The sequence below is a fragment of the Cenococcum geophilum genome (genome assembly GCF_001692895.1).
Source record: "Cenococcum geophilum 1.58 unplaced genomic scaffold K441scaffold_9, whole genome shotgun sequence".
NCBI classification, from domain to species: domain Eukaryota; kingdom Fungi; phylum Ascomycota; class Dothideomycetes; order Gloniales; family Gloniaceae; genus Cenococcum; species Cenococcum geophilum.
The window spans coordinates 2,663,098-2,684,285 of NW_027137567.1; the positions used below are offsets into that span (position 1 = coordinate 2,663,098).

General features: G+C 42.0%; 4 protein-coding genes across 4 annotated transcripts; 2 read left to right on the forward strand and 2 right to left on the reverse strand.

Moving 5' to 3' along the window:
• Positions 1–1,376: 1,376 nt before the first annotated feature.
• K441DRAFT_630954 (uncharacterized protein) lies at positions 1,377–4,755 on the reverse strand. Its single transcript, XM_067646291.1, has 4 exons — positions 4,332–4,755; positions 3,041–4,257; positions 1,487–2,981; positions 1,377–1,428 (listed from the first exon to the last, which is right to left on the reverse strand). The coding sequence occupies exons 1-3, from the start codon at positions 4,537–4,539 to the stop codon at positions 1,761–1,763; spliced, it is 2,646 nt and encodes an 881-aa protein (XP_067507240.1). The 5' UTR covers positions 4,540–4,755; the 3' UTR covers positions 1,377–1,428; positions 1,487–1,760.
• Positions 4,756–5,318: 563 nt separating this feature from the next.
• Positions 5,319–6,352, forward strand: K441DRAFT_685398 (hydrolase, carbon-nitrogen family protein; the record flags this gene model as incomplete). Its single annotated transcript, XM_067651878.1, has 4 exons — positions 5,319–5,381; positions 5,443–5,729; positions 5,793–5,871; positions 5,957–6,352. The coding sequence occupies 4 exons, from the start codon at positions 5,319–5,321 to the stop codon at positions 6,350–6,352; spliced, it is 825 nt and encodes a 274-aa protein (XP_067507241.1).
• A 359-nt stretch (positions 6,353–6,711) lies between these two features.
• K441DRAFT_675131 (uncharacterized protein) lies at positions 6,712–7,575 on the reverse strand (the record flags this gene model as incomplete). Its single annotated transcript, XM_067650826.1, has 1 exon — positions 6,712–7,575. One exon carries the CDS (start codon positions 7,573–7,575, stop codon positions 6,712–6,714), a length of 864 nt encoding a protein of 287 aa, XP_067507242.1.
• Positions 7,576–9,366: 1,791 nt separating this feature from the next.
• K441DRAFT_703908 (adenylylsulfate kinase) lies at positions 9,367–10,560 on the forward strand (the record flags this gene model as incomplete). The annotated part of the gene is made up of 3 exons (XM_067653501.1): positions 9,367–9,374; positions 9,451–9,703; positions 9,823–10,560. The coding sequence occupies 3 exons, from the start codon at positions 9,367–9,369 to the stop codon at positions 10,216–10,218; spliced, it is 657 nt and encodes a 218-aa protein (XP_067507243.1). The 3' UTR covers positions 10,219–10,560.
• Positions 10,561–21,188: the final 10,628 nt, after the last annotated feature.

A 21,188-nucleotide genomic window follows, 5' to 3' on the forward strand; every position in this document is an offset into this window, starting at 1 on the left:
TTTTTCCCCGAGGGCTTGGAGCTTTGTATCAGTTACTGATTCTTACTCTTTTACCATCATGTCTGTTTTCTCTCTAGTCTTTCCGTTAGATTTCAATGCGGGGAGAATCAACGTATCAAATACGTTTCCAAGCTGTTTGAAAACATGAGATTTGAAAATCCTAAATCTAGTGCCTTAGAAAACTTCCGCAGATACATTTGTTAGGCTAGCATTGTTTCAACCCGTTTGTTCAATAGACTGAAGCTTTACGACATCCCAAGTCTCACCACTTTTCCTCTTACCGCTCACCGCCTGGCAATATATTTTATGACGCTCAGCTATTCGGTGGGGTTCAATATCTGCAACTTGTATCGTAGCTCTAATTTACAAGCTTCTCCTACTCACCACATATCATATTATGGACCCAGAAAGTAAATCTAAATTCGCTATCCACGAAGCAGCTCGCGAAGGCCACAGTATGTAGCTGTCTAGATATTCGTATGGGGAATATGGCTGACACCCGGCTCCAGCTAACATCGTTGAATCACTCCTAAACGTGAGCTCCTCTCTGCTCCAAACCTTACCGATATTGCCCGAGATCCTTTCTCACGCATTACCTCATAGGCAAATTCTAAGCTCGGGTCCCGTAGAGATGAGGATGACCGTCTGCCGCTCCACTGGGCCGTGTCCTACAACCGGCTTCCGATCGTCTCGCTGCTTATTCAGAGCAAAGATTTTGATGCAGATGCGCAGGTATGACATAAGCTAGAGTATGGATGAACGCGAGGTTCTAGAATTGACATTGAATTTTTAGGATGGGTCTGGTTGGACACCGCTCATGATGGCCGCGAGTCGAAAAGAAGCCGACGAAATCGTAGACATACTCCTCCGGAAGGGCGCAGATGTTAACATGAAGAGTAATTTCTTCATTTTTTAGCTATGTTTTATAGAAGTTGTAATAGCTAATTAATGTAATCCAGACAACAATGGTCAGGTACAGCCCTCCTGATCATCCACCACCCTATCTTAATGTGTTGTCCCTCACACCCAGCAGACAGCCCTCCACTTCGCAGCCACCAAAAATAATTCCGACATCGCGCGTAAGCTCATAGCTAATAAAGCGTCTGCTCGTGTGAAGGACAAGCGTGGTCAACTGGCTCTACATCGAGCGGCTGCAGTAGGCTCTGCACCTATGATGAAGCTGTTGCTAGAGGCCAAGAGTCCGTTAAATGCTACAGATATCGATGGAATGACTGCTCTGCATCATGGTAAGTGCTATTACAACTCTATCGTGGAATGTCATTTGTTTGAATCACAAGGGCTAACAACCCTTCAGCGATTTCTGAAGGCCATGGCGATGCCGCTTTATTACTCTTACAAGCAGGCGCAGAGACAGACAAGAAGGACCAAGAAGGGCGATTGGCACTTGATCTTGCACCTGATGCTAAGGTACATGTTTGCTGCAGGCTCTTCAAGTTTCATTAAAATGAATACTAACAGGAACTAGACAAGGAAATTCATCCTCCAGAGCGCAGAGCGCGAGGGCATAGATCTGGAATAGCTAATCATACAGTTCACTTGAAAAGTGAAAGACTTCCTGTCCAAGCATAAATTTTCCCGCATACCTCAGAAACGCCACAGCACCCTCGGGTAATCAGTCAAGCTTCCCATACTAGAGTAACAAGAGGCGCAATAACCAGAATGCCTGTGTCCTCTAAAATAGCCCTGATTGTAGGATAAAACACGCAAAGAAGGTCCCAAGCTCCGAAAAATGCTCCTTTCTAGGTCATAGTTCTCTCAATCAAATCCCTGTAAATCTTCTTCAGATCCAACACATCAATGGTTAGCTCCTCCACCCTCTCGCTCTTCTCCCCTAGCATTTCTAGCGTAGTTTGATATCGCTCATCCATCTCCCTCAATTCTTTCTCCAGCTTTGCCACCTTATCGTCACTTATTCGCTTCTCTTCCACTTCTCTCATTAGCGCAACAACCTCATCGCGCGCCCCATCCCGCTGGGCTGCTAATCGCGCCATCTCCTCTTTCGAGGTCGCCTTTTCAGACTCAAGACGACGGACTGCGGCGCTCATACGCTCAACCAACTGCACAGATGGACCAGCGCCCACTGTACTAACCGAGATCATATCATTGATGGTACGGTGAGGAGATGAGGTATTATCGAAAGCTTCGTCGTGATCAAAGGTATGATTTGATGGCGTCTGCGACACATTCGCTCCGTTGAGCTGCGAGAGCGATGACGGGATTGAGTCTTGGCGACTCGGTGTGCCCATGCCCGTCTCAGGGGTACGGATTGGTTGGGTGGATGTACGGCGACTCGGTGGGCGGTCGAGCATGCGATCCATTGGGGAAAGCGTAAGTTCAGTTGAAACGGCCCTGCTCACATTCCTACGAGCATGAAGGCCGAGCATGTCTGGATTAGAGTGTTTCCTCGTCGAAGAGCCGGGCGCAGAGGGTGATTCTGCGCGAAGATAACTTGGATCGGGAGGCATGACATTGTTTGTCTGGAGCTCTAACCGCCATTTGATCTTTTCTTCCTCAATCCGCTGTTTCAACTCTGCTTCCCAGACTTTCTTCTCGCGCTCTATCTCTACTCGCGCGTCATGCACTGCTGTCTCCGCTTGGGTCAACCTCGCCAACAGTTTCTGACTTTGCGCTTGCTGCTCAGCTAGATCTTGCTCTACTGTTCTAGCATGGTCATTAATGGTCTCGAGCTCATCTTCGAGTCGTCTGGCCTTGGAGTTTATATCTCGTGCTTTACGACGAATATCGCTTTCCCGCTTAGCGGTCTCGTCACGCTCCTTTTCAAGAGCAGCGACGCGAGACGTGAGAGTACTTTCGATACCTTGCCAGTTTTCGGAAGCGAGAGCATATTGAGTCTGCAGGGTTTCGGTTTGGCGGAGAAGTTTAGCCTGCGAATCACCTGTGGCAGATGAAGAGACTTCTTCGGTACGAGCGCGGAGGAGTTCGAGTTTAGTCTCAAGATTCTAAATGCAAGTTCAGTCAGCGAGAGTATATTTATAACCCAGGTTGCTGTAATACTTACGGCTATCTCGCCCTTCAATTCAAGCTCTGAAACATTGGCCATTTCCTGTTGCCTCGCCGCGTCCTCCTTCAGATCTCGAATCTCATTCTTGGCTCGATCTTCAGCTAGCTTCTTCTCGATCTGTACGTTCTCGAGGTCCTCACGAAGCTCGGCTACAACTCTCTTCTCAGCCTCCAATGCTCCTGTCTGCACCCTCTCCTCCGCTTCCTCGGCCCTGTTCAATGCATTGTTTAACTGACGTCGCAGCTCACCGATGGTTAGCCCGGCTTCCTCGCGCTCTGCTCTCAGCGCATCGAAATCCTTCTCTATCCTCCCCACAATCTTCAGCTTCTCTTGTGCTGCTCTTTCGGCAGTCTCGGAGCGTTTAGCTCGCTCTGTGGCTTCGCTAATGCTTTTCTCCGCTTTCGAAAGCCGCTGCTTAAGAGCACCAATCTCCTTATCCGTTTCCCCAGCCTTTGCGCGCATCTTCTTAATTGTGGTGAGGTGTTTCAACTCCGTTTTGGAGAGGTTCTGCCCTTCTTCCATCAATGCTGCTATCTGGACGTCTTTTTCTGCAAGCTTCTTTTCCAGAGGATCTTTGGTATCTGAAGACGAAGATGCGGCACGAGCTTGGGTTGCGAGGGATTGTGAGAGGTAGACTAATTTGGATTGGAGGGTGTCAATGCGTTCGAGATGTGAGTTCAGCTCTTCACGGTGTTCAAGGAGAGACTCTTCATGGGTTTTACGAAGGGAGGAGAGCTCCGACTCGTATGCGGAAGGGCTGCGAGGGGAAGGGGTATCGGATTCGGCGCCATGAGTTGTGGGGAGGTCGATAGAGGGACGTGATAGGGACGAATCGAGGGACATGCGGGGAGAGGGCGTGGGAGGGGGGTGAATTTCCGGTATTGGCGTGGGCATGGAAGGCAAGCTGGTGACCTCTGCGGGTACAGCTTCGGAAGACGTCCGCGGAAGCTCTTCCGTCTGCGTAATATCGGATTTCGAGGGTTGGTCGGTTTGGGATGGTTGGTTAGGCACAGTTTCTGGTGTCGTGTCCGATACTTTGGAATCCAAACTCGTTCGGCCAAGGTCCGGACTCAATGCTGGACTAGCTGCTCGTGATGGCAACTCGGAAGAAGCTCTACTTGACCCAGGCCTTTCCGCTCCCTTCACAACAGCTTTCGCCAGTCGATCTTGTAGCCTGGTATTAGGTCTGCTTCTCGACGAGTTTCGTGATAATCCTAAACTCTCCATCAGCCCAGTTCAGGAGCTCCAGAGCACTAATGCGATAATATCCCAATTCCGTCCTGCCTACCTTGCTCCTGTTGCAACCTCGCTTTCTCTGCGGCTGCCTTTTCGGTGGTAGCTTGCTTCGCTGCTTCGTCCGTAGCTCTGCTCCGCGCCGACGCCTGATCGTCCTCGGCCAGAATAGTATCCAGGCGCGACTCGATGCCAGCGACAGCGCCCTGCAGCAGAGAACCCCATCTTGAGGTTTGCTTCGGCTTCTGTGCCGGAGCACTCATGCTGGGAGCTCTGCAGCAGCTCGGAATTCTCAAATACTCAAATGATACAAATCTACGCTTGGGCCTTCCGCCGTTTCGAGAGATTCATAGCTCGGCCAATTGTTGTGGGGTTGTTCTGGGGCGGGGAGATGGGCATGCAGGATGTGGTACGGTGTTCGAAAGCCCAGACGCGCGTCAGGAATTCCCCGGTGGAATGTCTAATAAATTGGGAGTACGAGGACAGCAAGGGTAGAAAGCATGGGATTGCGGCGAAGGCTTCGGCGCAGTCTGAAGTGCCGATCGCCCATGCGGTTTCTGCCAAGCAGAGTGGGTGCAACGACAACAAATTAAATCCATCCTCAGAGTTTGACTATCAGCATATTCGTAGAAGGATTTCATTCAAAATGGCCATTGCAGTAAGATAATGTAATTTCGTTGTTTTTGCTGACGTCGCGTTAGGACCTGTCCTCGCTCTGTTTGTCTAACCCCGAAGTTAATTGCGTGCGCTTGTCTCAAGGGCAGAGTACAGAAGCAGTTCGCAAGCCCCTATGCATTTCGTTACGTACTATCATGTACTTGGTCTTTCGAACCCAGTGTTTCAGCTTTTATGAAATGAATAGTCAGCATATTTCTTTTATCTAACAGACGGGTTCTAGAAATGTCAATAGCTTTGTAGATAAAGCTAGCAAGTGCATTCTTTCAATTTTAATATGTAGAATCCATTGCAAATTTCCAGCCTTTAGGCTTTTGCTGATTACATTTATTCTCAGGCAGTCGGACAAATATGCTCAACAGCTAGCATGGCCCACAACCTCCAACAATGCCGGCTCCTTGTGCAAAAAGCAGCAACAGCGGGAGCAAAAGTGCGCCTCCCTCTACTCAACTTATATGTTTCTGGCTATAACTCAAATGTAACAGTAACAGGCTCTATTCCTTCCCGAAGCAAGCGACTACGTAGCTCCCTCAGCCGCTGAAACCGTCTCCCTTGTGAAATCTGTCACCGACAGTGAGTTCGTATTAGGACTTCAAGACGAAGCTCGAAAGGCGGGACTACCAATCAACGTCGGTGTACATGAACCGGCGGAAGGAGGGAAGAAAGTTAAGAATACGCTGTTGTGGATCGATGATAAAGGAGAAATTGTGCAACGCTACCAGAAGCTACATCTTTTTGATGTAGAGATCAAAGATGGGCCCATATTAAAAGAGAGCAAGTAAATTCCCTGAGATTTCAGTAAATCTTTGTCAGCATATATTTATACATATGGGATCTGTAGTGGCGTCGAAAAAGGGAAAAGTATCCTTAATCCCTTCGACACCCCTGTTGGGAAAGTAGGATTGATGATATGCTTCGACGTAAGTCATTTCCTTGCCTCTCATCTACGAGTTTTCTTCTTTGCCTATTCCTACTATACCCAGCTCATCACTTGGTCTCCTACAGCTCCGCTTTCCCGAGCTTTCGCTCTCTCTCCGTCACCGCGGTGCCCAACTGCTCACCTACCCATCCGCCTTCACCGTCCCCACTGGTATAGCCCACTGGTCTACTCTCCTCCGTTCGCGCGCCATCGAGACGCAGTCTTATGTCATCGCCGCGGCGCAATGCGGACCTCACAACGAGGTAGGAACGCGCAAGAGCTATGGACATAGCATGNTAGTGAGCCCTTGGGGCGAAGTGCTTGCCGAACTAGGAGGAGCTGAGAACCTGGATGGGAAAAACGTAGGGGGGAGAGATGTACCAGAGATAGCAATGGCCGATATTGATTTCGCTTACGTCGAGAAGGTGAGGAGAGAGATGCCGTTATTGAGACGGACGGATGTATATCCAGAGATCGAATAGAGATGGGTCCAATTCGACGAGAATGATCACAAAGGGATATTTAAAGACGTTTGAAGGTGCCCTTCTCCATATGCTACTAAGGATACGTATCGACCGTGCCTGGAAGTCAAGTCCATTAACGCACGAGATGGTATAGATTGGTTCAGAATCATTACTCTACAAGGGCAATAGTTTTTCACGTAAATACAGCTTTAATTAGCAGCCCATTAGTTCGCATCAGAGCATTCAAGATGTGTGCATTTCATTTGGGTTGATATTGACTGTCACTTTCAGATTAGAACCTATACATTAGCGAGGAGTCGGCTAAAAAGCCCTACACGGCAGGGTATCCCCAGGTCCCATGAAGAAAACAGAACGTATCAGATGGTTCCTGCCAAAACCCAGGGGCTAGCACGTGGAATCTGCACTGCCATCACAGTCTTCCGCGTCACAAGCCTTATTTCCTTGTCCCTCTCGTCATCGCCCTCACTATCACCTCCGCCATCTGCATCACTATCGCTGTCACTAAAAACGGCTGAATTATACACATCCTCTTTCGTGAAAGCTATGGTCTGATTACGACACGCCTCCTTCCTGCCGTTCCTACTATATCTATTACTCTTGATATTTCTATCCCTAATATTTTCCATAGGATCAATCTTGTCAAGGACAATTTGGACGCCTTTTCTCTGCTCTTTCATGCGGACACGTCCATGCGAGTGCACCTCATCTCTTCGCAAATATGGCTCCGGCTCCATAGTAGCTTCGTGCGTTTCACCGCCGTCAAAATCCGACCTCCGGACGTCCCATGATGGCTTTGGTGGCTCTGACTTCATACGCGTCCAACGCTTATAGAGGCCGTAGTCGTCCACGGCGTCCCCATAATTGTGGGGAGGGTTATTAATTTCTGCGTGGGTTATGCAAGGTTGTCTTCCCCACCGATAACATCTTGGCAGATATTCTTCTCTAAATCGGATTGACTCAGAGTGTGGTGGGCTGTGAGCTTGATGCGGGTAGGTAGAGATTGGTATTACTTCGTTGTCTAGAGTGGCTGGTTGGATGCGTGTCGATGGAGTGACATTGTCGTTGAGGTGTGAAGATTCAACACGGTCCTTAATTTGAGTGGCATCCTGGTCGTACTGGGCTGGGCCAAGGAGCCCGCAGCGCAAGTGACGAGTCCTACAGCCTCGAGTTTTAGACTTTCTTCCACCGACGAGTGTTACCAGTGAACTAAGAGGAGGCATTATGAAATATTTTCACTTATGGTGAGAGAATTTGATCTGTTGGATGTTCCCGTCCTTTCAATTAGTGGTGGGATTGAGCAAGAGACTAATATGAAGACAGACTTCCAACGCTCTGACTTCTATTCCAAATAAAGTTGTTAAGGTTTCTCGATATCAGAGAGCAACTGCCCGCACGGAGCATATTTTATACCGTGCACGAAAGCACATAGCATTTTACGTACCGTGCATAAGGACACGGCTCAAATTATGTTCTGTGCGGGTAATTGAATTGAATTGATTGATTTGCAACCCTGGAGAGCAATTGCCATCATCTCGAAACTTTGAACTCTAAAGACTTAGGTTCGATTTATTCAAGTCGACGCAGATGCACCCTATAATTACGCATAAAGTAGATAGAGTACTCGCTAAATTAGGCAACTGAGATAGTCTAAGTATGGACGCTCAAAAGATGAAGCGCAAAGCTAGATTGAGCCTTTTTACTGTTAAGGCAAGTTTCCAGAAGCTAATACGATTGTCCTACCTCCATTCTTCAACTCCATTATTCAAGATGAGTTGCATAGCCAGAGAAGCGTCCAAGAATTAACTAAAAAAGGTGGTAGCTATGTCTAACACATATCCAAAGCTCTTTCCGTTATATAAGTTCGGAGCTCAGCTTTTCGAGCTTTACCAAATGACTGGTGGGCGAAAAATTACCAAGCAAATCCACTTTCAAGATTCTTCGACGGCTTTCGCAACAGGATGATATATTCGGAGAAGCAATTGGTACCCTCGTGAGGCACTTGATGATTTCACCCGCATTCCTAGCTCTTCACAACCCAACACCCTCAGCCATCGTAAACTCTCTAGTCCCTTCTGCTGCCTTGAGCCATGNGGCCCTACATTTCACGAACCACTCCTGAGTCAGCGGCCACTTTCCCGAGTCCCCACCAAAAGAGCTGTTCGCACAAACGTCTTCTCTCCGCCTTATTTCATTGGAACTGTGAAAAGAGCGCAACCGCAACGAGAGCAGAAAGCTTTGACTTTGTCGCATCCGCTGAGGGTCGCCGAGCCAGGAATGATGTGCTCTTTGAGAACTTTATCAAGGTCGCTGATGCGCACGGAAGAAGAGGAGAAAATTACCACAACTCGAGGGACCGCCGGCGTTCCGTTGACAGTCGCGACAATGGCATATGAGAGATAGTGGGGGCTCTGCTGTCAGAGGAATAGCGAGAGAAATCGTATAGCATAGGCAATGGCCCAATGTTGCACCATTTCCCTTAAAATCCGGGGACATCGTGATTGGATGTGACTTGGTAACTTGAATAGTATCACCTTGGACAAATGGGTGGTGAAAGGTCCAAGTTTAGCACCTTGGAGATTCATAGGAGGCCAGAGATCTGGCGTGTATCCCTGCCGCGGAATATTTCCGTGTCCGAAGTGGAGCTGGCAGGGCCAGTGTGGTTGGTAAGCGGCATAACTCAAGCGTTATGATGTGACAATCGGATTTGGGTAGATGAGCTCCTCTTCCTGAGTGCGCCATCATAGTAATAAGTCAGATGCTTATACTCCCGTAGTGGACAAATCAACAAGCAAGAGGGGGAATGCAGCCCTACAGCCACGCGGAGAAGCACGTCAGCGCCAAGAGATATTCGAAATTTCGGAAATCGAGACCTCCGTCTGACTGGTGGGCGATCTCCGCATTCCGAATAAATATCGTCGAGTCTTCACATTTTCTCTTTCAATTCCAACCACTCTCCCTGCATACACACTCTTTACTTATTATATTCACGAACAAGTCCTGGTAAAACAATTATGGCAACGTAAGTGCGTTACCTTGCCTCAATGTAAAACGGCTAGATATCAAACAGCACCCAATGCTAATGTATATATATATAGTAATATTACCTGGCACCCCTCCCTCTCCCGCGGCGAGCGTAACATCAACCGCAAGCAGCGTGGTTTCACTATATGGTTCACAGGGTTATCCGCGTCCGGAAAATCAACAATTGCAACTGCACTTGAGCAGCATCTTCTTCACCTGGGCCTAGCGGCCTATCGCCTTGATGGCGACAACGTGCGATTCGGGTTGAATAAAGACTTGGGGTTCTCTGAGAAAGACAGAAATGAGAACATCCGTAGGATAGCAGAGGTATAACTCCATTACTCGGATTTATTATACCTTGGTATACCACTATTACGGCATTGAGAAAGACAAGCTCGCAACACTACGAGTTCACCAGCTGAGACAATCACTAACTGTGCTTTCAGGTTGCTAAGCTCTTCGCTGATTCCTCAACCATCGCCATAACCTCCTTCATTTCGCCCTACCGAAAGGACCGCCGGCTTGCCCGCGAGCTACATGCCGCGACTAATGCTGCTCACCCTGATGATGAACCGCTAGCCTTCATCGAAGTCTTCGTCGATATTCCTATTGAAGTTGCAGAGCAGAGGGATCCAAAAGGGCTATATAAGAAGGCTCGAGAAGGCAAGATTCCAGAGTTCACTGGCATATCGGCACCCTACGAGGAGCCAGAGAATCCAGAAATCAGGATTAGGAGCGATCAGAAGAGCATTGAGGAGTCCGTCGCAGAAATTGTGGAGTACCTCAATAGCAAGGGCCTGCTAAAGTTAAACACCGCTGATGGAAGGGGTCTTGAGTATTGAGCATTTCTTAACGTCGTATGACCTCACAGACTTTCTAATGCAATATATCTCACTCACTTATCGCCGATACACGGTGGGGCACAGATGGCCTTGGGATATCTTCGGCGTACTTAGAAATATCAAAAAGGAATGCTAACTTAGTATCCACGCTCGTATGGAGAAGCCACATATTCCGGAGGAAACATTTTCTTTCCGTTTGGATAATTCAATGCAAGTCCGCATAGATATAGTTTTAGATATTTTTCAGGGTTGATGATAACCATGCACCCCCTAAATGATACGCATACACCCCTACCCACTTCTAAGTTAATTAATTAGATTGTGCAGGGGCCTAAAAGGCACTGCGCGAGCTAGTTTAGCTGCTGCTACCTTTGCTTAACGCTTGCAAACTGCCTCGGCAAGTATGGCCAGCGCCCACGCCCGCGCTTAATGTATGCGGTATGGCGGGTTGAGGTATTAATGCGATTTATATTTTGTAAAACTAGCTATAAGGCTAAATTCACGCAATTCCTGACCTTAAAGTAGAAGGATCTAGGCCTATTTTAGAGAGTGTATGTCGTATCATTTAGGGGATGTATAATTATTGACTTCTTTCGGGATGGTAAATTATCTTAAAGTGATACGAGTAAATTTTGGTCTATCATGACGTAGAAAGTACGTCGATTTCATACTCGCCACTAATTCTCCCGAGTCAAATACAATAGCTGAAAAAAAACTTTATATAAGGATGCCGATTCCATTGTTGCTCAATTTGCCACTTGATGTTGTGTACCGAGTTCCTTTTTTGGAATACAGAATCCACCTTGATTTATTCGTTTATTTCGACATCCACTTCCTGCCGGTTAAGGAGTTGTTCGGTTGCAATATGGAGGCCTTAGATTCAGTTCATAATCTGTTGATTCGGAGTGATTTTGTCTGCACAGCCTCAAAATTTTAATCAAAACGCCAGAATAGGACGCTAAAGTATTAACGACTTTACCGTAATCCCATCACCCGTTAATTATCGTCCTACGTTATCGATAAGAATTTGGCCAATCAGGAGACATGGATTGAGTAAGTGTTATATGTACAGGCCACATCCTTATCGATAGCGCAGTACCCTGACGGGTGATGTGATAGCTTCTGTCAGGGCACTGAGCAGGCTGATGGAATGATACATATGATACTCTATATGGAAGAATCTCAGGGGCTCGAAGGCCCCGAGAAGGTATCTACACGATGGCCCGCGCGCTGTCACGTGACACGCCGCTGAGCTTAAAGAGACTGCCCAAGTACCCCCCCCCTACCAATATACCCCCCTAGGCTCTATAAGCTCTAGCGAATAGGAAACTCCTCTAGGATAACTATACCATGCTCTATAAGGTCGTGGTTATTAGGTAGGGGTAGTATAAGTAGTAAGAAATGAGCTTAGGAAAAAAAAAAAAGGAAATATTAAATATCGACGGCGCTTAATCGCCCGTCTCCCATGCTGAAAAGTAGTATTAGTAAGCTTTTGAAATTTAAAACTAAGTTGATTGGCATTAATTCCAAGGTTCCGCTGGTCGTAGTATAATTTCCTAATTAGGCCTAGGTGACCTAGGAGACTTTAGTGACTCTAATACCTATTTTAAACGCCTTATAGGCGACCTTTAGTAGAGCCTTTGTTAAGCCGTCTGCTGGCTAATCCACGCCCGGTATATAGTGTAGTTTAATCCTACCCTGTTTAATATTATCCTTGATTTTATAGAGCTTAATATCCGTATAGCGCTCTTTTAGCACCGGTTGTTCGCCCTTAGTAAGTGCTTGTATATTTGCACTGTCTGTGTAGATCTGAATTGGAGCTAAATCCGTGCCGTTATAGCTAAGGGCTCTTAGGAAGGTCGTGATCTTGATCGCTTCTTGTACTGCCAATTTGATTGCTAGGTACTCTGCCACCGTAGAGGACGTTGCTACTATTAATTGCTTCTTTGAGGCCCATTTAATTAGAGCTTTAGTTAGTTTAATAAACCAGCCTTAAGTTAATTTACGGTTATCTAGGTTATTACCGTAAGCTATATTGACGTATACCTCTAGGTTAAGTCTCCTAGGGTTATACTGCTTGCCGCTATATATTATTTTATAGTCTTTTATGCCTTAGATATATCTAAATACTCTCTTAACATGCGCTTAATATTTATTAGGTGGGTTAGCTAAATATCGCGATAGCTTTTCTATAGCCGTAGATAGGTCTGGCCTTATCTAATATAAGAGCTAGGTAAAGGATCTAATGGCTTCTAGATACCACTTCTTATAGGCCTTATTTATAAGGTCTTCTAGATGGCGCTTTCTTAATTAAAGGCTAGTAGCTATTAGTGTCGCTTTTAGGTTAATTCTAGTAAGCTTAAAGGACTTAAGAATCCTCGCTATATAGGCGTCCTACACAATTACGATCTTTTAATTGACTTGGTCGCGTACTACACAAATCCCTAGGAAGAATTGAAGCTCTCCTAGGTCCTTAATCTTATATCGTTTCCATAGGAGCTCCTTAAGGGCCTTAATAACTAGTATCGTCGCCACCGTAATTATAATATTATCTATATATAAGTAGAGATAGGCGTCCTAGTATTTGCGGTATTAAAATACGCAAGGATCTTTATTAATTAGGTCAAATCCTATTGTTTTTAGATACTCCATTAGGGTGTTATACTACAGTAGAGGTGCCTATTTAAGGCTATATATTACTTTTAGCAATAGACAGACTAACTTATAATTATTATCTTTAAATCCTTTTGGCTGTTATATATATATTAAGTGCTTCCTTATAAAGCTATTTAGGAAGGCTGTAATAACGTTAATCTAGTGAGCCTTAAGGTTATATACCGCGATTAATGCTAGTAGTATCCTATACGCAGTTGAGGTTACTACCGCGGTATACGTACTGTTGTAGTTAATATTTGCCACTTAGTGGTTACCGTATATAACCTACCATACCTTATACCAGATTACCTCTCTAGATATATTGTATTTAAGGTTAAAGACGAACTTTAATAGTAGTACTTATATACCCTTTAGTCTTTTAACCAGTTAATACGTCTTAGCCTTTTAGTATTAAGTTATTTTAACTATTAGCACTTGACGCTAGTAAGGAGCTTCTAGTAACTGTAGAGCCTCCTTTAACATTCGCGGTATCTTAATCTTGTGCGGAGCTTCTAGATAAGGTTCCTAAGGAGTTAGCTGCATCTATATATAGGACGAGAATGCGATCGCTATATAAGAGACCTTCTTCTTTTAGCTATAAGTATTTACTCTAATAGGAAGCTCTTTTGGTTTAGAAGCCTCTGTCTCCACACCCCCCTTAAGCTATTAGTTAGTTTAGTAGACTCTATTATTATCTAAATTAATATTATTTTAATTATTATAGTCCTCGTCGTCGCTTTTAGCAATTAACGGTATTATACTCTCCCTACCTACTAGGAATAAGTTAGTAGTTAACTACTAAGCTACCTTCTTAAAGGCTCATAACGCCTTAGCTGCGTCCTTTATAATAGGTGCATTAGTTATTTAAAATATAGTAGCGTACCGTTATATATCTCTATACAGGTTAGTTACCTTCTTAGAGACCAGCGCTAACGCTAAGGAGTTCCCTAACTCCGTTAATAGGCTCTAATTTAATAACTAATTTAACTAAGTCAACGGGCCTAGTTCTGGTAAAGGAGACGACTATAGTATTGCCCCTCTTAGGCCTAGTTCTCCTAGTACTAAGTTAGGAGTATAGGGTCCTTCTAGTTTATTTATACGGTATTCCTTTTCTTCTAGTACTTTTATAGCAGGGTAGGTGACTATAGTGACTATAGTAGTAGTTAAGCCTTAAGGTTCTAGTGGTAGTTTAGACTCTAGTTTCTACATAGTGAGCTTATCCTCTAGTATAGCGATTAGTAGATCTAGAGCCTTATTAAATATCACGTCACGCAATTATATAATCTTATTCTCAGCCGGTATCTAGACACAATAGATATAACCGTTATTACCTTTATAACCAACCAGACGTCCTTTCTTAGCTTATAAAGCCAGTTTCCTTAACTATATACTCTCTAGTCCTTTAATATAGACATAGGCAGTTATACTATAACATCGTAGATATAATATATTTGGTATACGCATTTTAAACGGCTAGTTATAGTACTTAGCGTTAATTTAAAACGGTAATCTGGTCTCTTTTTTATAAGGTATTCTATTCTAAATTTAAATCGCTATCTTATAAGCTTCGTCCCATAGGTGTTCTAGTAGATTGGCCTTAATTATTATTAATCTAGCTATGCCCAATATAATGCCTCTAATGCGTTTAGGCGTTCCGCTCTACTTAGAGGTATAGGGAGCCGTATATAGTACGTTTATGCCTATTAATTTAGCGTATTTAGTAAGCTCTTTAATGCTAAATTCTCTACCGCCGTTAATTATGAGCGAGCCAATATATCGTCTAGTTTGGTTATATACTAGATTATTAAGCTCTTAAAGCCCTTTTACGGCGATTGTCTTCTTAGTTCTAAAGAAGGCGTATATATATCTGGCGTGCGCTTCCACAAAGATTGCCATATACTTATTACCCCCGACTCCCTTTAGGGTAAGGTAGAAGGTATTAGCATATACACGTTTAAATGGCCGCTAAGGTAGTATAGGTATAGTTTAAGAGACCTAGCGCTTTGCCGTTGCTAGGTAATAGGCCTCGCATTAAGTTAGCGTGCCTATAAGGTTGAAGTCGCCCATCTTGGCCACCTTTTATAGTACATCCTTGCCTATATAGCCGAGACGCTGATGTAGTATATTAATATCAAGCTGCTATATAGTAGCGTGCGCAATGTATTAAGGCTTTAGAGCTATTTAAATTACGTATAGGCCGTTTGTATATATTGCTCTACCTATAATTAAGTTATCTAAATACCTTTAAATTATACGACTACCTGTTTCCTTATTAGGTCCAATATAGAGCTACTTACACTTCTTAAGAGCTAACTCTAAGAGGAGTTTATAAGGTGATTTGGATATAAAGAAGGCCTTAGTAGCTACTATACAGGTACTGTTATTATCTATTAGTAAGGGTATATACACTGTTCCTTTGCCGGTTATATAATAAATAGTCCCTTTTAATATCCCTATCGCAATAGGTATTAATAAAGTCTTATAGTTAATAAACTTGCTTTAATTATTGCTTATTATAATATTAGAATAGGAGTTAAGGAACCAGTCGTCCTAGTTACTATTATCTAAGTTATTAACTATAGCTATGCTGCTGATAAATAGGCCTCCTACTAAGCCTCTGCCCGTCGTCCTAACTTAAGAAGTTAAATTTGGTAAAGTCGCTTTTAGTTCCTAGGGTGGATCTACGCATAGTATATCCTTATTAGAAGGCTTTTACGTCTAAGGTTAAAGGTTTAAGCGAAGGTAAAAGTACCTATCCTTACTACTATAATATTTTTTACCACAGTACATATAATCTTTATACTTCTTATTTGATACTAATCCTTCTATATTAGATTTTAGTTAATTATCTTTAGATAGCTTCCTGCTAACTAAGGATATTGCGGTAGAGGTAGCTAGTTAAGTACGGCTCTTATCCATAAGGTCGCTTACTAATTCCTTAATTATAATAAGGTTGTTCTCCTTTATGACTCTCCTAGCTGCCTCTTAATAATTAGCTGTCTAAATAGGAAACTCCTCCTCTACCGCATAAAGTAGTTGGGCGTATGCTTACTTCCTTAATATCAGCATTAACGCCGCGTTTAATTTCCTTATACCTGAAATAAAAGCTTCTATATAGGCTTTAAGCGAGGTATAGTCTTTGCGACTAAGATCGAGCTATTAATTCTATATCTGGTAGTTATAAACGAGACCTTACGCGGTGTATAGTAATCGAATTGAATTAAGCAGATCCTTAATAGAGTCGCGCGGCTTACCTAATGCAGCAAGTCGATCGCGAATTGATTCTGATACTGCGCCCTTAATTACCTCAAGTCCCGTTATCTATTTATAACGCTAATCTCTATACTTATCCGTCTACTAAGGTGGCTCTACAGCCGTACCTTATATCATTGGTAGGAGGTTATAAAGCTTAAGTCGTCATATAATTCGACAATACCATTCTTCGTAATTGTTGTCCCCTTTTAATATAGGAACAGCCCTAAGAGAGCTCTGGTATTCCTTTTTCTTTTATACTGTGTCCGCTATAGTATATAATTAATCGGTTTAACCGTATCGTGCGTGGCGTATATTTATATTGGTTTGTTATAAATTTCTGTCACACTGTGCCGGGTCTAAATTTAAGGGTTTATAGCTTCGTGTTAACCAATTAATTAAATAAAATAGCAGCTAATAGAGCTTTAATTAAAGCTATAAGAGGGCTTATAACCTATTAGGGCACTAAGCAGGCTGATAGAATAATACATATGATATTCTATATGGAAGAATCTCAGGGGCTTAAAGGCCCCGAGAAGGTATCTACACGATGGCCCGCGCGCTATCACGTGACACGCCGCTGAGCTTAAAGAGACTGCCTAAGTACCCCCCCCTACCAGGGAGACTTGAACCTTATCTTTAAATAATACCCCCTAGCACGCAGTACCCAAGTTAAGAAAGGGAAGATAGAAACGGCAGAGGTGGAAGGAGGCTTAACGCGTTAATCGCGTTAGGAACGCGCCAAGATAACTAAGGCCCTTAAAAATAATAGTTACAAGAGTAATACAGAAGATACGGTTTATATAGTAGCAGTAGCCCCTAGTATACTACGACCGAAGCGCATAGGGAAAAAACTACGCCCTAAGGATTAAATAGGGTTAATAAGAAACCGCGTAATAGCTAAAAAGAGAATAGAGCAACTGGTAATAATAGCCACTATAGCAAACTAATTAATAACTAAGAGGATAAATATAATATTAAATATGTAGATTAAGGTGCTAACTAACCTAGTTACGTTACTACTAGGGGTATTAGAGCAGCAGAAAGAGGCATAAGCAAACTAAATTAAAGTTATTACTAAAATGTTTATAAAGCAGATTAACGTGCTTAAAGCTAAGGTTATAAAGAAGATAAAGGTAATCTAGACCTAATTATTAAATATTTAAGCACTACTAAGCGCGGCTCTATTATACGCGGATGTTACCTATACGCCACTAAGCAGTTAACTAAGCAACCTAATATCCTTCCCGTTAAGGAATACTATGCTATTAACTATTACTAATACGCTATACTGTATAGTTAATATATCTAGAGTTAAAGAGGAAAATAAGAATAAAGTATAACTGGGGGTAATTAGGTAAGCAATTAAAAGTAGTATATATATAATAGAAGGCCATAAGAGCTAGCGCTATGTAGTAGTAATTAAAAACCCTAGGAACCCTATATACATTAGGATAACTTATAGGAATAATACTAAGCTCTAATATATAAAAGAAGCGGCTTAGAAAACCTTAGTACTTAGTATTTAGGTACTATAAGACCAGCTCTACCTAGTAAAAATTAACAATACTAATTAAACAGCAGTTCTTAACTAGGAAGGAAAGATTTAAGATAAAGTAGTAGAGGTGCTAGGAAAAGAGAATAATGTATATATAGCCTAGATAGGGTGGCTTAGTAGAAAAGACACAGGAAAGGTATATAGTTTAATAGTGGTATACGTTACCAAAAGCAGTAAGGTAGTACGGTTGCTATAGAACTAATACTTTTATATTATAAGGGAATTAGCCTATATTAGAACCTATAAACCTAAAAGCGGCCTAACGCAATACTACTAGTGTTAGACACTAGGACATAAAGCTTTTATATATATAAGACCGTAAGTATATACTAGATACGCTTAAGAAGGATATTATTATAATAACTGCTAAGGATAGATCCTAAAATATATACTATACGGAGGACCATATAAATTATTTAATAAAAATTACTAAGTGCTTTATCCTACCCGCTATATATAAGACACTTTAGGTACTTTAACTAAATGTCTAAAAATAGAGTATAGTATAGTAGAGCCTAATAAACGATAAACAATTAAAAGACTTTAGAGTGTTAGCAATATTAGAGCCGTATATATGGAAAATAAATAATATAGTTATAACTGTCCCTATAGGACACTTAAATTAGACTAAAGTAATACCTATAGTCTAGTATAAAAAGAGGTAGGTGGTATAGAGCATATTATAGATTTAAAAAGACATTAAGGCTAAACAGGTGCCAGTACAATTGGTAGATCTTACCGCGGTAGTACTGCGCCTTCCTAACTAATTAGTACTAGTAGTATTAGTATACGTTAAGGGAAAGAATATAGAGGCACTATAGGATATAACTAGCAAACTATACTAATTAATCTAGGAAATATAGAATAAGATAGAAACATAAACCAATATAATACTTATAGGAGACTTTAATCAGCATAACTAGCTATAGGGAGGAAATAACGTCTCGCTGGCGAGACAGGGAGAAGCTAACCCGATTATTGACCTTATAGGAGATTACTCCCTATATAGCCTACTGCCTAGGGGTACGAAAATATAGTAAAATAGTAACTGCGAGATAATAATTAACCTAATCTTAATATCAGATAAGCTAGTATCTATAATAGTAAAGTATATAGTATATAGAACAGAATATGGATCTAATTATAGGGCAATTAAGATAATATTTGATATTATAGTCCCTAAACGCGCTATAGAATAGAGAATGCTCTTTAAAAACGTATTATGGAATAAAATTAGGAATAGGATTACCACCACCCTCCATATAATCCTAGTAGGCGGTAAAGTACAGTAGTAAATAGACTAGCTTATAGATATAGTACTAAAGGCAGTATACGCATTAACTCCAAAAGCTAAACCGTTACTATATGTAAAAAGGTAATAGATAATAGACCTTATAAAGCTCTGCTAGGTATATACTTACTAAAGAAACTAGGTAAAGAACTAACGCTAAGCGGGTTAGATATTACTAGAACTAAAGTAATAAGTAAAGGAGGCCTTAAAGGAATACTATAATGCAATATAGAAATAGAAAAGGACATACTAGAACAACTTCCTGGCTAATAATGTAAACATTTAGTAAGTAGTAAAATACCTTAACCTAAGCAGTAACTTAGCATTTAATAAAATACCACTGCTAGTAAGGATAAATAGATCTACCATAGAAGGAAAAGATAAGTAAGTAGTGGAGCTATTAACCACGTTCTTTCCCCTACTACTAGCAGGAATAGAGGATAAGGGCCTACGGCCCTAACGAACGCTAATACTAATGCCACGTCTTATAATGGAAGAGGTGAAACGGAAGATATTTATAGTAAAGCCATAGAAAGCGCTAGGGGATAATAGCCTACTAGCGATAGTATGGAGGCAGATATGGCCAGTAATAAAAGATAGGGTCCTGCTCCTCTTTTAGACCTTACTAAATAAGGTAACCTTCCTAGCCAATGGAGAAATGCTAAGATTATACCGCTTAAGAAGCTAAATAAAGGAGACTATATAAAGGCAAGGGTATAGAGGCCTATCTCTCTACTTTTTACATTAGGTAAGATGCTAGAGTCTATAGTTACTGAGAGAATATTATACATAGTAGAAACCTTTAGACTACTGCCTACAAATTACTTTAGAGTAAGGAAAAAGCGCTCTACTAAATAGGCGCTGCTACTACTGTAAGAATATATATACAACGTATAGAGGTCTAAGAAGGTGCTTAGCCTTATTAGCTTTAATATAAAAGGGGCATATAACGGAGTATATAAAGAGAGGCTATTATAAAGGCTTATAGTAAGAGGTATACCGCCAGTACTAGTACGGTAGATTAATATATTCTGCTCTAATTATATAGCAACTATCTTAGTTAACGGCTATACCTCTAACTAGTAATAGTTACTATAAGCAGAACTACTATAAAGATTACTACTCTTACTAATACTGTTCCTTTTTTTTAATGCCGACCTAGTCTAGCACCGGCTTAATATAAATAGAGGCTTAATAGCGTTTATAGATAACTATAATATATAGATTATAGGACTATTAGCAGCAGCAAACTATAAAGGTATTTAGGCTATTATTAATAGAGTAATAGACTAGGAGAAACGAAGCGGCGCAACGTTTAAAGGAGAAAAGACTATATTAGTATACTTTATAAGAAACGTAGAGCAGACCAATACTACCCTATTTATAATTAAGGGAAAAACAGTTATACTAGGGTATATAGCTAAGATTCTAGGGGTAGTTATAGATGCGGAGCTTCGGTATAAGTAATATATTATAAAAGCAGCCACTAAGGGCCTTATCGCAGCTATAGCACTAAAGAGACTTTGGATGGTATCCCCTTTAACTATAAGATAGCTATTTAGGGCAACGGTAGCGCCGGTAGTAGACTACGCCTTAAATATCTAGATGCACGTCTGTGGGGGTTCCACTATAGCCGTAATAAATAGGGTGTAAAGAATTAGAGCGTAGGCAATTATAGGAACTTTTTATATAGTAGCTATAGTTATTAGGGAAGCTAAAGTAAGTATACGGTTAGTACGCGAGCGGCATTTAGAGAGGGCTACTAAGCTATAGGTTAACCTCTACACGCTATATAAAATGAACCCGCTCTTAAGGCTCCGTATAAAGGTGCTTTAAAGGTTTACATCCCCACTATAGAAGATAGCCTATATATACTAATATACACTAATAGATAAGATAGAGGTTATTTAACCCTATATAGTACTACTATAGGAGGACTAACTACCTATAAGTATTAACCTAGATAAAGATAGGGTAACTAAAGCCGCTAACTTTGTTTAAGGTATATAGATCGTAACAAGCTTATCTAGGAGGAGAGGCATAGTAGGGATAGAAGGTATTGTCTATAATACCCTTAGCAATACACTAAATAGGGAAGCGGTTATATACTTAACTATACTAGGACTAAGAGTAGAATAGAATCTATATATAGCTAAACTAATAGCAATATTATTAGCGATAAAACGCTTACTACTGGATCTATAGGGGAGATAG